The sequence below is a fragment of the Dreissena polymorpha genome, chromosome 14 (genome assembly GCF_020536995.1).
Source record: "Dreissena polymorpha isolate Duluth1 chromosome 14, UMN_Dpol_1.0, whole genome shotgun sequence".
Classification (NCBI taxonomy): domain Eukaryota; kingdom Metazoa; phylum Mollusca; class Bivalvia; order Myida; family Dreissenidae; genus Dreissena; species Dreissena polymorpha.
The window spans coordinates 57,007,417-57,021,692 of NC_068368.1; the positions used below are offsets into that span (position 1 = coordinate 57,007,417).

General features: G+C 34.4%; 1 protein-coding gene across 1 annotated transcript; it reads left to right on the forward strand.

Annotated features, from left to right (window-relative positions):
- Nucleotides 1-1,176: 1,176 nt before the first annotated feature.
- On the forward strand, nt 1,177-12,614 carry LOC127858017 (thioredoxin-related transmembrane protein 1-like). The gene is made up of 7 exons (XM_052394859.1): nt 1,177-1,428; nt 1,973-2,137; nt 2,604-2,732; nt 3,265-3,310; nt 5,447-5,548; nt 7,851-7,934; nt 8,894-12,614. Exons 1-7 carry the CDS (start codon nt 1,292-1,294, stop codon nt 9,083-9,085), a joined length of 855 nt encoding a protein of 284 aa, XP_052250819.1. The 5' UTR covers nt 1,177-1,291; the 3' UTR covers nt 9,086-12,614.
- Nucleotides 12,615-14,276: the final 1,662 nt, after the last annotated feature.

The window sequence follows — 14,276 nt, forward strand, 5'->3', positions numbered from 1 at the left end:
GTCGCATCGATGATAAAAAATGAAACTCAACACGACAAGGTTTGGAAAAAATCGCATTAATTGCACACACACATGGGGTGGTGGTCATGCCTATAATGGAGCTTTAAGTGAGGTTAGTTGGAACTTACTTCCACGATGGCGTCGTTTTCGTGAAGCAGTAGCGAATATTTTCACCCGGTAATCTATCCTATGTATATATATATTTTAATGGTTCCCTTTCGTCTCTTAAGTGTTTGCGCTTCCCTTGGGTTTATGTTTCAAGATCGTTGACGTCGGAATAAAACAGTTATTGAAGGAAAACCATCTTCTTACATGACATTCGAGAAATTGGATTTACATATATCATTTTCTATTTTAATACACAGTATTGACGCACTTGTACAGTAAAATATAGCTAAAATCACGATTATTTCATTTCCTTCGCCGACGCCGTTTCATCTCTGATTACTAATTTATTGCAAAAAAATGGTTATAATAAATATGTATAATAATAATTACTATTATGTGTAAAAATTATATCCGATTTTTTCATAGTGACATAATTATGCAGCGGACAAAAAACTTTCTTCCGGCAAAACGAAAGCAAAGCTACACATAAAACAAGGCTTCGCCACAGCATACTAGCGCTCTTACCTAGTAAAATCGTGAACAATACAGTCAGATGTGAATTTCAAACTATTTTGACATAAAACTAATATAAATGTTTCACTTTTTAATAATTATTATTATAGCTATTAAATTCTATTATAAATAAAAAATATATAAACAGTGTGATGTCACGCATTGCCTGCCCCCCCCCCACCACCGTGTCACAAACTGTCACACTTTCTTACGCCCCCCCCCCCCCCCCCCCCCCCCCCCTGGAGCGCGACTTACTTTATGGACAGACCCTAATGTTAACCCCGAAGACTAAGTTTTTGTTTCGTTTTTTTTGCGATACGAACAGCTCTACCTTAACATTCATACCAATACATAGTTACGTTAATTTTTATTAAAATGTTAACAATGTGCAACATGTCGACGATTATTTATGGTAGTCATGCATTATTTACGAAAAATCAATGCATGTACTAGTAACGTGTTCGTTCAGCCGATATTTTACAATCTGCCAGGTGTCCAAGTGTTAATTTGATTGTCGCCAACCACCCAGTTAATAACACGTCTTTCGGAAGATATCCGAAAATTCCGGAAATTTACGAGAGCCGTTTCATTGGTTCAGTCGATACATTGATAAACACAGCATCGGTTCCTGTTTCATTTCGAAAGCATTGTATTGGAACTAAAAGTAAAAATGTCGACTGTTTTATCATTAATGTGTGTGTTGTTTATGTTCTCGGCGGTAAGAGGTGGCAATTATCAACCGCGCGCAATTCAGCTTACAGAAGAAACTTGGCCAGATATTTTGGAAGGAGAATGGATGGTAGAATTGTAAGATTTTTCATAAAAAAACTCTTGGATTTTTATCGTTTTCACATTTCGTGATATGAAAGGTTCGTGATTTTATAAATATATATTGTAAGTATTCCACTAATTATGGAGACTTTTTTCCCTAGTGTTCGTCTGTTTTAGCGTCCTGGTTCGCGAAAATACATTGCACGTCGTCGCGTCCAAGGATACATTGCACTAATCATCTGTCATGTTTGCACGTACATTATAATGGAGCTGTTGTATTATTGTGTATTATTGCTACCACTATATCTTTCTCATAATATATATTTTGCACATGCAAACATAGTTCTGGCTTCCATAACTTTAAATGTCGCTTTTTATGATTTTTGACTGGCACGACTTTAATACAGGTCTGTCAATACTATATAAACTGTACGCTGAAGTTTCTTTAGCTAATGCAAACACAGTTCTTTGTAAGATTAATTTGATGTATCTTGTATAGTCGTTTTCCTATTGTAGTATTGATTTAAGTCTGTAAAAGATGTATTAACAATGGTTTAAAAATTATTTGTCATATTTTCAGTATGGCCCCATGGTGCCCAGCATGTCAGTCCTTCCAGAGTACATGGGACGGGTTTGCACAGAAATGGAGCAGAGATCTCGATGTGAAAGTAGCCACTGTTGATGTGACTGTCAATCCAGGCTTGAGTGGGCGATTCTTGATCACAGCTTTGCCTTCTATTTATCAGTAGGATATTTAGTGTTTCATATAGAATCATTTTGCATGTACGCATATTTAGACTTTAAGACATACATACAACGCAAAAACCCAGGGACATGTCAAGCAAAAACTTTAAAAAAAAAGCTACTGTTTCTTGCAGACTAGCAGTCTATCTGTCAGAGAAAAATTTAAGTTATTGTGTACATTTCTGCCAGAATTACTAAGCCTATTTATTGCTGCAATTGTGTAAGCGGTCAATGTAGTAAAATATGTACTTTAAAATTAATTGAAAATCAACAATCAACAAAAAGAATTCTGCTTTTTTGTTTTAATTTGATTCAGTGCAAAATGGTCTAGTGGGCACATTAAAAAAAAATCAAAATATTTTATTTCATTTTTAAATAACAGGTGCTACAATTTTGATAAACTTCTAATCAATTTGTTTTGGCCTACGTATTACCTGTTTGAAACATGAATGGTTGTTGTTTTTCAGTGTGAAGAAAGGAGTGTTCAGGCAATACCTTGGAGGCAGACAGGAGACAGACCTAATTACTTATATTGATGACAAAAAGTGGCAAGATGTGCAGCCTGTATCAAAGTGGTTGACACCAGACTCTATCCAGTGAGTACTGTGTGTGTCAAAGAATAGTTAGTGCATTGAATATATACAATTGTACATCTTCAAAACATTTGGTGATGTCTTTTTGCCTTACAGTCTGATAAAGATACATGAATAACTTATTGTTAAGCTCATTTTTCAATCACATTGATCAGTGTATGATTATAGGAAATTATTTGCTTTTGTGTAGATCTTGTTAATATTAAACATATAATTGAGTAAAAAATGTATTAACATCAGACTGAATTTTGCCAGATTCTCTCTTAGTTTTAATATTTAATGAGATATGAAAAACAACTAAAAAAGCAATACATAGGAGCTGGAACCTTTGAAGTATCACAAACAACTGATTATCATTTATCAACAACATAACTTGTATGAGGAACATTATACAAACCACGTTTGAAGAATGTTTATTTATCCTGCATATTGAAACTGAGTGCATTCAAGTTTCATTTTGCATGGAGTATATTTCCCTGCTTTGTGATAGCAATTGTTTCAATGTAATACTATGACAAGATAATCTTTATTTCAGAATGGGACTGGTTGGACTTTTCTTTAAATTTGCAATGAAAATACGAGTAAGTTGTTTTATCATTCAATTTATTGACTGACATATGTTTGGGTGTTGTACTTTTGAATATCTTCATGTTTTATTTTAAGTGCTGAATATGATAAACATACTCAAAAAGGTTTACTACACTAACCATTTATAGCATGCAGCTCCCTTCAAAGGGCCCTTGTCAAATGTATATAAGTAAAGAGCTTGATAGAGCGTTTTTAATGATTGTATTTCGATTGAAATGGTGCTGAGATATGTCTGTTTCACTTTCTTTGTTTGCTGACACAAACAATGCGTTTGTAATGAAAAACACATTATAAAGTGCAGTTACATGGCAATAACAACCATTAAGGGAATAATAGATAATATATTTATTTTTCAATTATATAAACGGTAGGAAATATATGGAGTACGAATGAATGCCGAAATAGTATGGTAAATAGTCTTCATGTATAAAGCTCAAGTTCAATTTAAAATGTGGGCCAAATTATGTCTGATGATATTTAATCAAGATGTTGCTTTTATTTGTGTGTAAGACGCTTTGGAGTACATTTAACTTATTTTGGAGGTTAAAAAGTTTGTCTTATATTCCAGAAATTACTGTATTCTTTAAACATTGTCTGCATTTTGATACTGCTTTGGTTAACCCTTTCATTGCGGGAACCGAATTTTAAAGGCCTTTGCAAACAGTTTGGATCCAGATGAGACGCCACAGAACGTGGCGTCTCATCTGGATCCAAACTGTTTGCTATTCTGATAGTATTCTTTGAAAAAAATGAAGAAAATGCTTATTTTACAAATTCAGCAGACAACATTTTAGCAGACGACAAATTTCCCAGCATGCAAAGGGTTAAGTTAGCATTTTTTCTTTGCATTAGTTTACCACTCAAAAATGTCCCTTCCCAATCCTAATTTCCCTCAGTATTTCCCATTTTTAAGGAAATTAATTTGAAAGAACCCAAAATGAAATCTCAAAATGTATGTATCTATTATTGAATTTGATTTTATTCCATTAAAGGTTGTTAAAGACTTGATATACTGGTACTTGTTGTAAGAAATAATAAATTCACAATATGATATGGAGAAATGCAAGTGTTTCCAATTTTACCAGTGCTGTAATTATTCATAAATACCGGTTGGTTAGTAAAAATTCGGGACACGCATATCACTGTAACCATTTACCAATGACAATTTGGTTATTACAGCAAAGTGATTGGATAACCTTTGAAAGAATCTTTCTTTCTGATTTTCGCTATTTTATAAAATTTCAACTAAGTTTTCATTTATTATTGCTATCCATTTAAAAAAAGAGCTATTTCTTATTGTGTTTAAAACAATGTTATCTTTTTGAGGATGTATCCACTATTACACGTAAGACAAAAGTTGCTTAATACAATATCATTATATAACGAAAAAGCTCCGTGGGATTTCAAAATGGTCGCATAAGACAAAGGTCGCTTAATACAAGTGGTCGCATCCACAAGATTGACTGTATTTCATTTTTCAGGACATTTCCTATTTAGTATATTTTAGGTCATTTCCACTGTGATTTCAGTCATGTTTCTGAACACTTTTAAACAAATTTTAGCCTTGCTCAGAAAAAACGGGTTTAATGCATGTGTCAAAAGTGTCCTTCCAGTTAAGTTTGTGCAGTCTGCACAGGCTTATCAGGGACAACACTTCTGGCTTTTATGGTATTTTTATGGCCCCAGATCGAATGATCGGGGGTATTATTGTTTTTGGCCTGTTTGTCTGTCATTGTGTGTGTGTGACTGTCCCAAAACATTAACCTTGCTCATAAAATGAAAACTCTTTGTTCTATGATCTTTAAACTTCACAGCTGCATGAATCTCATTGAGATCTACAATCAAACATGGTTTAAGGTCACTAGGTCAAGGTCACTGTGACCTTTAAATTCAAAAATATACCATTTTCTCTTAAATAGCTTCTGTTTGGCTTGAAAGCGCAGTAGGGGGCATTGTGTTTAACAAACACAGCTCTTGTTTGTTTAAAGGAAGTCTCTTCCATTGAAAATCCAGTTGAAGCGGAAAGTGTTATCCTTGATTAGGCTATACTGACAGCACAATCTATCTGCAACAACTTTACACGAAAGCCCCATTTTCTCTTAGCTCATTTGAAATGCTTGCTGTTACAGGGCATTTACACGATGATGACAGATGATTACGGGATCCCAGAGTGGGGGTGCTATGTGATATTTGCTGTTTTGACCATCATTGCTGGTCTTGCCCTGGGGCTGGTGAGTCAAAGTCTTCATGAAACAAACACATTTTTTTCCCACAACACCTCAGTCTCCAACAAAGTTCCCAAAAAATAGCTTGCCACAAGGTCTGGTAATCTCATATATACAAAAATATATCTTGGCCATAATTCCATTTAACTGGGAATTCAACTACAACTAAGTGCTTGATGTAAATTATTCGTTGGCCAGGAGAGTGAGTATTTTGAAAAGTATTCCTGGACTTCATGCAGTATAACTGGCTTTGTCTGTGGGCTGACATGACAGACTTATGTGGATAATGACACTTTGAGAATTGTCAAAAATCAGTGTCTAATAACACATTTTATTTTAAAGCTGCCTAAAGGAAAAGGATTTTCAATCAATAAGTTAAATTGGCAGCCTGCTAAACAATTTTAACGTGTTGATTTTTTACCTAAATCAGAATGTAGCGCAGGCCATGGTTTATAAGGTCTCATGAGTGTGTAGCAGTGGAATTGAAGTTGTCTTGAGTTTTGCTATTGTTGCACAATTTTCATCAGAGACGCAAGTTTGAACAATAGTTATTACAGAATAGGTCTTGACGCTGCAGCAATTTTTCTCAACATTCTGCAAACATGAGGTTTACCCATGAATGCCTTGAATGGGGAATTCGAGCATCTTTAAATAAGGGGTAAACATTATTGTTTGATTTATAATTTTTGAATGATTATCCATAAAACTTACTTTAAACAGACCATTCTTAATGCAAAGATATCAGCTTAATTGATATTACAACTTCAAACCCTTTTATTTCAATACTAAACATATACTGAGCTATATTTCCAAACATATGAAAGTCAATTCATTAAGTGCTATTTTGGTACTGGATTTGGGAAAAGCATGCAAATGCCCTGCACTGCATATGTATTAGGCAAATGAAGCATTGAATGATATTTACTGAATAATTTTATAACAAGGGACAAAATTGTCACAAAACCAGGTTTTCATTGTGAAAATAAAATCTGATAAAGGGAGAAAACTCAAACTGAACTTTTGAAATGAACAAACAAAATAAACCCCCTTTGTAAGTTTGTTTTTTAAAAAAATCTATTTTTAGTCGTGGCGACCTTGACATTGGAGATATTGACGTGATTCTTTCGTGCGACACACCGTCCCATGATGGTGAACAAATGTGCCAAATGATTTTAAAATCTCACAATGAATGACATAGTTATGGCCAGGACAAGCTCATTTATGGCCATTTTTGACCTTTGAACTCAAAGTGTGACCTTGACCTTGGAGATATTGACGTAATTATTTCGCGCGACACACCGTCCAATGATGGTGAACAAATGTGCCAAATGATTTTAAAATCTGACAATGAACGACATAGTTATGGCCCGGACAAGCTTGTTCCGCCCGCCAGCCAGCCCGCCAGCCAGCCAGCCAGCCCGCCCGCATTCGCCAATCTAATAACCAGTTTTTTCCTTCGGAAAACCTGGTTAAAAACATGTTTACGGTAGTATTTGTTGTCCTGAAAGTCAGTTCGTGCTCCCATGATACTAGTAATAGAGACAGTATTGTGAAACAAGTGCACTAGTTTCCATTCACACATGATGTATAAGTTAAAAGTATATAACTTTCAACAAATTGTAAAGGTAATTAAATACATTTACTGTTGCTAGCAATTACCTGTGACTTGCTTACATTTGTTGAAGTGTCTTTGTATCTTATCACCCTCAGGAACCTTATGGGCCATGCTTTGAGAAAAGGGGGTTTAATGCATGTGCGTAAAGTGTCGTCCTAGATTAGCCTGTACAGATTAGCCTGCTAATCAGGGACGACACTTTATGCTTTTATGGTATTTTCTTTTTAAAGGAAGTCTCTTCTTAGCGAAAATCCATTTTAGGCGGAAAGTGTCATCCCTTATTAGCCTGTGCAGACTGCACAGGCTAATCTGGGACAACACTTACACACATGCATTATACCCTTTTTTCACAGAGCGCGGCTCATATATAAGTTAGCATCAAACATTATGGTATAAGCAGATTAGGAGCAATTTTTATGGTATGCAATGGCAGTTAGTAAATTGAAAAAAAAAACTGGCAATGATTAAGCAGACAATTTCTAAATATGTGAAATATTGTTAATGACACGCATCAATGTATGTGCATACATATTTTTGTAATGTTAAATATGTTGGTAAATTTTGCATTTACCACTTGACAAGAAATGTAAAAAATCACATATATATATTTCTTATGACACAGTTCTGATTGAGTTATTTTACTCCATGATAACTATTGCTATGTCCACAAGACAATGCTCAATCTCTCTGCAGCTGCTGGTGTGTATCTGTGACCACATGGGCCCTTCCAGACAGTACCCATTGCCAAAGGACCTTATGGGGCCAGAATTGGACAAGGTACTGTAAATATATCACAACGTTTTTACTTGTCAAAAAACATTCTTAAATAAAAAACAGTTTTTACATTTGAAAAATATACTTATCAGGGGAGACAAACTCATTGAACCATGAGTCATTGGCTAACCAGTGTGTTGTTCCACCTGATGCGTCATGAATTATTGTTCTTAGGTTTAATAACGTACGTATACAAAATTTTGTGTTGGAAAGATTACACTGAAATATGTTCAGTTATCTAAAGTTATTAAATTAACTATAACCCTTTTTAGTCAAAATTTGATTTTATTTGAAAGCAAAAGAACAAAAACTATTTTCCAATTTTAGTCATTGTTTTTCAAATCAAAAATGCATCGGCGGCATGCCCGAAATACTGGACAAATAATAGCTTTGACAAACAAAATGTCTTAGCAATGTATGCATTTGCAATTGGTCAATATAGTTTTGATTATCATAAAAAAAGTTCGGTAACTGGCAAGAGTCTTAAAATATGATCTTTAAAAAAAATCAGAAATTGACAATACATAATTCCATAAAGTGCCTGAGTAGCACTAGTTAATGCCAGTCTGAATGGTTCATCTTGCTTCTCTTTTTGCATAGGGACAAGTTTTCAGGAGTAATACTGATGACAGTTTATTTCAGTGTTTATTCTTAATAAACAATTGTAAAAACTTTGAGTTTATCCTTTCCCACTATTAGGCAGAGTGAAAATGGCTATTTGCAAACAGCATAAAACCAGAACAGCCTGCGAATAACTCACAGTCTGTTCAGGGTTTATGCTGTTTGCTGCTCATCAGTATCTAAGGGTTTGAAATGAAGCCTTTAAAACTTGAATCTAGTAATAATGGTCATTAATTAAATTTAACTTTCTATGCGACTACAAATGCGTAACAAACGTATCTAAGTGGTAAAGGGTTAAGTACTTGGAAACCCATGGTTTAGTGGTATTTTCACAATGGCAGGATGGGGACCTGATAGATGACACACAGACGGCTGATGGAGACGAAACAGTCAGGCGAAGGAAAGTGAGTAAAGACGCCGGAGATAATAGTGAGAATGGAGAGGAGGAAAGCGAAGAGAATGACACCGAAAATGAGGGTGAAAATGAGGGTGATGCCACACAAAAGCCATCTGATTCAAAGAAAGATAACTGATACTAATGCCATTTAGTGACTGTATAAGAGATGTTATATTTTTAAATGCAAAACGTTTTCTGGTACATGTTTGGTCTATATGAGTTGGTTTGTCAATGATTTAAACAATTTGTCTGTTTTTAAAGTTCATTCATTTGTGTGTTTGAAACTATTTTAAATTGTGTATGTTTGATATATCATGCTTTGTTTACATGTATCCACGTTAAGTTTTAGTTTTTGTGCAATGTTTTACGTATGAATGCTTTTTTTAGCTCACCTGAGCACATTGTGCTCATGGTGAGCTTTTGTGATCGCCTTTTGTGCGTTGTCCGTCGTGTGACGTCAACATTTGCCTTGTTCACTCTCTAGAGGCCACTTTTATTGTCTGATCTTCATGAAACTTGGTCAGAAGATTCATCCCAATAATATCTTCGACGATTTAGAAAATGATGCCGGTTGGTTGAAAAACATGGCCGCCAGGGGGCAGGGCATATTTCCTTATATGGCTTTAGTAAAACCTTGTTAACACTCTAGAGGCCACATTTAATTTCCGATCTTCATGAAACTTGCTCAGAAGATTTGTCCCACTGATATCTTTGCTGAGTTCAAAAATGGTAACCTTTGCTTGAAAAACATGGCTGCCAAGGGGCGGGGCATTTTTCCTTATATGGATATATATGGCTTTAGTTAAATCTTGTTAACACTCTAGAGGCCACATTTATTGTCCAATCGTAATGAAACCTGGTCAGAAAATTCATCCCAATAATATCTTGGACGAGTTTGAAAATGATGCCGGTTGGTTGAAAAACATGGCTGCCAGGGGGCGGGGCATTTTTCCTTATATGGCTATAGTAAAACCTTGTTAACACTCTAGAGGCCACATTTATTTTCCGATCTTCGTGAAACTTGGTCAGAAGATTTGTCCCAATAATATCTTGTTATCTCAGGTAAGCGACTTTGGGTCTTTCAGGACCTCTTGTTATGATTAATGGGTGTATGCATAATCATTTCTCTCAATTATTATCAAAAAAGCTCATTTTATTGTACAATATAGCTTTAAAGCTTAACCTCAAACCACTTTAATAAGGAAACATTAAAAGAACAAATAAATACAACAGTTTTGTTTACATTCATCATTTATTTGTATTAAACAAGCAAGAATTACTTGTTATATATATATATATATATATATATAACCTCTCCTGTTGTGTTGTTTGTAGCTTTTGTTCCAACTTAAGTGAAAGTATAATTATGGTAATTTATCACGTTATTTTCCATAGTTTCTGTATATTAGTTACTCAATGTTACAAACACTATTTAAAGGGGCATTTTCAGGTTTTGGTAAATTGACAAAATAAAATAAAATGTTTCAGATTTGCAAATATTTGTTGTAGTTATGATATTAGGAAACAGTAATACTAAGCGTTTACCATGCTGTAAAATATCCATTCTATGCATCTTTTGACGATTTAAAAACCTGAAAATTATGAAGCGTTGCGACGCTAAATGATTGAATAATTTTGAGAGTTCTGTCGTTGTGGTGATATTTTGTAAAACAATGAGGATTGCTTATATAAAGTATAAAATACATCATTCATTGTATGCGCACGGATGGCCAAGTGGTCTAAGCAATAGACTTTCTCCAGGGATCAGTGGTTTGAGCCTAGTTGGGGGTTACTGTTTTGTCTTTAATTTTATTCTCTTTTTTTTACTAGAGCTGTTTTAGATCCAATGTTTACATTATAAATATAAAGCATTTAATGACTAAGTTTAATACATTCCAAAATCTGTGAAAAGGTCCCTTTAATACTTTAGATTGCCATATTTGTTACAAATATGTATATCAAATACCTGTATTTCGTTTCCTATGCGCCTGTCATCGTGTCTGTTGGTGATTTAATTTATTAACATATGTTTAAGAGTGTTACTCTATGCTGATATTTTTACTTTTTAGAAACAGTACTCAAATCTGAGCTTGGAATTATATACACTCAGTGTTAATACACTACAAATATGATCATATGACCGGTAATAACTGTATCGTTAATGCTTTCTAATTGCCAAAAAGATGTTTTCAATAGTATATAGTAAAAGAAATCAACTTGAAGGATGTATCTGAATCGAATTATAGAGATTTAATTTAACACGTGTTATGAACATGTGATAGCACAATATATGTACATGTTGTACAGGTAAAACATGGATGTGTAGGTTTTTTAGTTTAAATGGCTTTGCTTGATTTGCTTTTATGTGAGTCAGAGATTTTCATGTTGGCGTGAAATCCCACTTGCCTATAGTGTCTGTATTTTTAAACGAGTAGATCATTTTAGTAGTGGTAGTGTGTCAATTGGTCAAATAAAAGCCATTGGAATGGTACAATCGGGGCTTTTATCTTGATTTGATGATAGGGCCTGGCCTTCTATTTTTGGGAAGAAATTTGGGGAAATTTGCGAAATTTAAGAGAAATTTTCTTTTGGAAAGGGGCCTTTTCCTAGGAGGAAGGGGCTGTTATAAGGCCGTTGCTAAAGAAGGGGAAAAGGCCATGGTACAATACTTGATGGACATTCCATTATTTGGTTAATTTTCAATGTGAGCCTTTCTTTGGGAAAACAAGGCTTAATGCATGTGCTTAAAGTATCGTCCCAGATTAGCCTGTGCAGTCCGCACATGCTAATCAGGCACAATATCTTCTGGTATTTTTCGTTTAAATCAAGTCCCTCCTTAGCAAAATTCCAGTTTAGGCAGAAAGAGTTATCCCATACTAATCTGGGATGACACTTTACACCAATGCATTAAGCCCTGTTTTCCTAGAGCTAGGCTCATATAGATTGTGTACAGGTAAAGAACTCAAATTATGTTAAATCATTCACAGAGAATATTATGTTCAAAAGGTCATGTAAAAGTAGCCTCCCTTTCTATGGCAAAAAAATGTGTAAGCATTTCAAGATAACATTCAATATGGTTCCATTAGCATTTTTATGGGGAGGAAAGCAAGCAATTTAATTTAAATTTGCATTGCATGTTTTCTTTTTCTTTTTATTCAACATTTGAAAGGTCTTAGAAAATGTAGATTTGTGAAATATTAAACATGTTTGAAAATATATCCATTCTTATTGTTTTATAAATGTCCTTTCTTTATTTTAACAAGTTGTTTTTAAAATAATGTTTTCTGTTTCGGATATACCATATTTTGCAATTGTTTGAAATGTGCTATAATAGCCCTTTTTGTAGAATTTGTTATCTGCCAGACAGCTGTGTTTATTTTTAGCAAGTTCTAGCAACGATTTTAGTGGTGATTTTAGTTAGGTTTTTACCTTTTTTTCGCCTTAAATGCTATTCATGACCATTGAAGTTTTACAAACGTATCATACATTTATGTTGCTTTAAAGAAAAAAACTTTCAAACCTTTTTAATGTACTTTTTTTTTTCTTTTAAATTGTAAACACTTAGAAGCCAAATACATATATTTTCATTCTTGTGTTTAATCTATAATGAATATATGAAGACATTACTATGCACACAATGTAAGAAATTACATTTTATTTATATACTTTTGACTTCAGTGTTGTACTTTTATCCAAAGGCTCTGTGTTGTTCTTCTTGTTAATACTTCTTATCTCTTAGACCTAGTACACTACACATTTAAAACATATTGACGATTTATCAAAGTTAACTAGCAGCAGTGACGTACATCTACATCTCTGATATCACTAACTCAGTCAGTTTTTATCCCCCGCCATAGGTGGAGGGATATTGTTTTGGCGTTGTCCGTCCTTCCGTCTTTCCGTCCGTCCGGAGCCATATCTTGGAAGTGCTTGGGCGGATTTCATTGAAACTTGGTATGAGTATGTATATGGATAAGAGGATGATGCACGCCAAATGGCATTATACACCACGAGTTAATAGCAGAGTGATGGCCCTTTGTATCTTGAAAAAATGCTTTTTGTGTGTGTCCGGAGCCATATCTTTTTTGCGTGTCAAATATAATACTTTTGTGTCCAGAAGCATATTTGCGGGGAATATCAATTCAACGAATTTGCTTGTTAAACTTGGTCTCATGCGCCAAAACTCCTCGCACTGGTTATACCGTACCATGTGAAGGAACGCATGTTTTGTAGCCATTATACCGGACAGGTGGGGTTTGCCCCGGATATTCTTGCTCCGCCCACAACAGCACAATAAGAAATTAAACGCCTTTCAGTAACAATAACTGGACAGTGCACATACAAATCAAAATACGATCGCCAAATTTCGTTTAGTAAACACACACACACTCGGAATCAGTAAATTGACACTTTCCGCCTAAACTGTTTTTTGCTAAGAGATTTTCTGCCAACGAAAACCATCATAAAAGCGGAAAGAGTCGTCCCTGATTAGTCTGGGACGACACTTTACGCACATGCATTAAACCCCCTTTTCACAGAGCACGGCCCATATATTTTCCTCTAATGATGGTGATGCCAGTATTGTGGAGTACATCAGCGCTTGATTCCCGTTGGATTCAGTGGATTATTGATTTTAATTCACGAGTGATCATAGAAAATAATATTTTCGCCACGAGTGAAAATATATATTTTCTATGATCACGATCCAACAATTGTTTTTATATATATTTTATGCTTTTTTCACAGTTTATATACATTGTTAAAGAGTTTAACTAAAGAATTTCGCTGTGATAATGACGTCATTTCGTCCAAAAATAACGTAATTTCACTGTTTGAAACAGTTCAATTACCAGTTTTAATTCACTGATATCAATTCACGTGACATTTCAATGCGTAAGGAACGCTATTTCAAAAATGTTAGTATCAGAGGACACGCGTTCGTTATGTTTTAAATTACCAACGATTTGACGATTATTGAGATGTTTCAAAATATATGATAACCTGAGAGATGAGATATATTGTATATCTGTATTGTTTCACGAAAATCCGTTCATCTGTTTTGTTAGTATAACTGTATAAAAATGTAACTATTTTTAAGGTATTTAATATTACCTGAAATGCTTTCCCACAGCAGTAATAGTTTCCAGAGTTAGCGTGTCAAATAATGTGGCGCAATAATCCAGCTCTTGTCTGCAACATTTTTCCGCAGTCGTAGCATTGGACCATACCTTAAAGCAAATATAATATTTAAAATAATATATAGAATACATTACTTCACATAAAAATGGAATTTAATACAATAACATAACGTGTACACTTATTTATGG

What these genes read in the sequence shown, in the direction of transcription:
- LOC127858017 (XM_052394859.1), top strand. Translation starts at nt 1,292, where the DNA reads ATGTCGACTGTTTTATCATTAATGTGTGTGTTGTTTATGTTCTCGGCG. An exon ending in TTGACACCAGACTCTATCCA is followed by an intron (nt 2,733 to 3,264) that starts GTGAGTACTGTG and finishes TCTTTATTTCAG; the next exon opens with AATGGGACTGGTTGGACTTT. An exon ending in AATTTGCAATGAAAATACGA is followed by an intron (nt 3,311 to 5,446) that starts GTAAGTTGTTTT and finishes TTGCTGTTACAG; the next exon opens with GGCATTTACACGATGATGAC.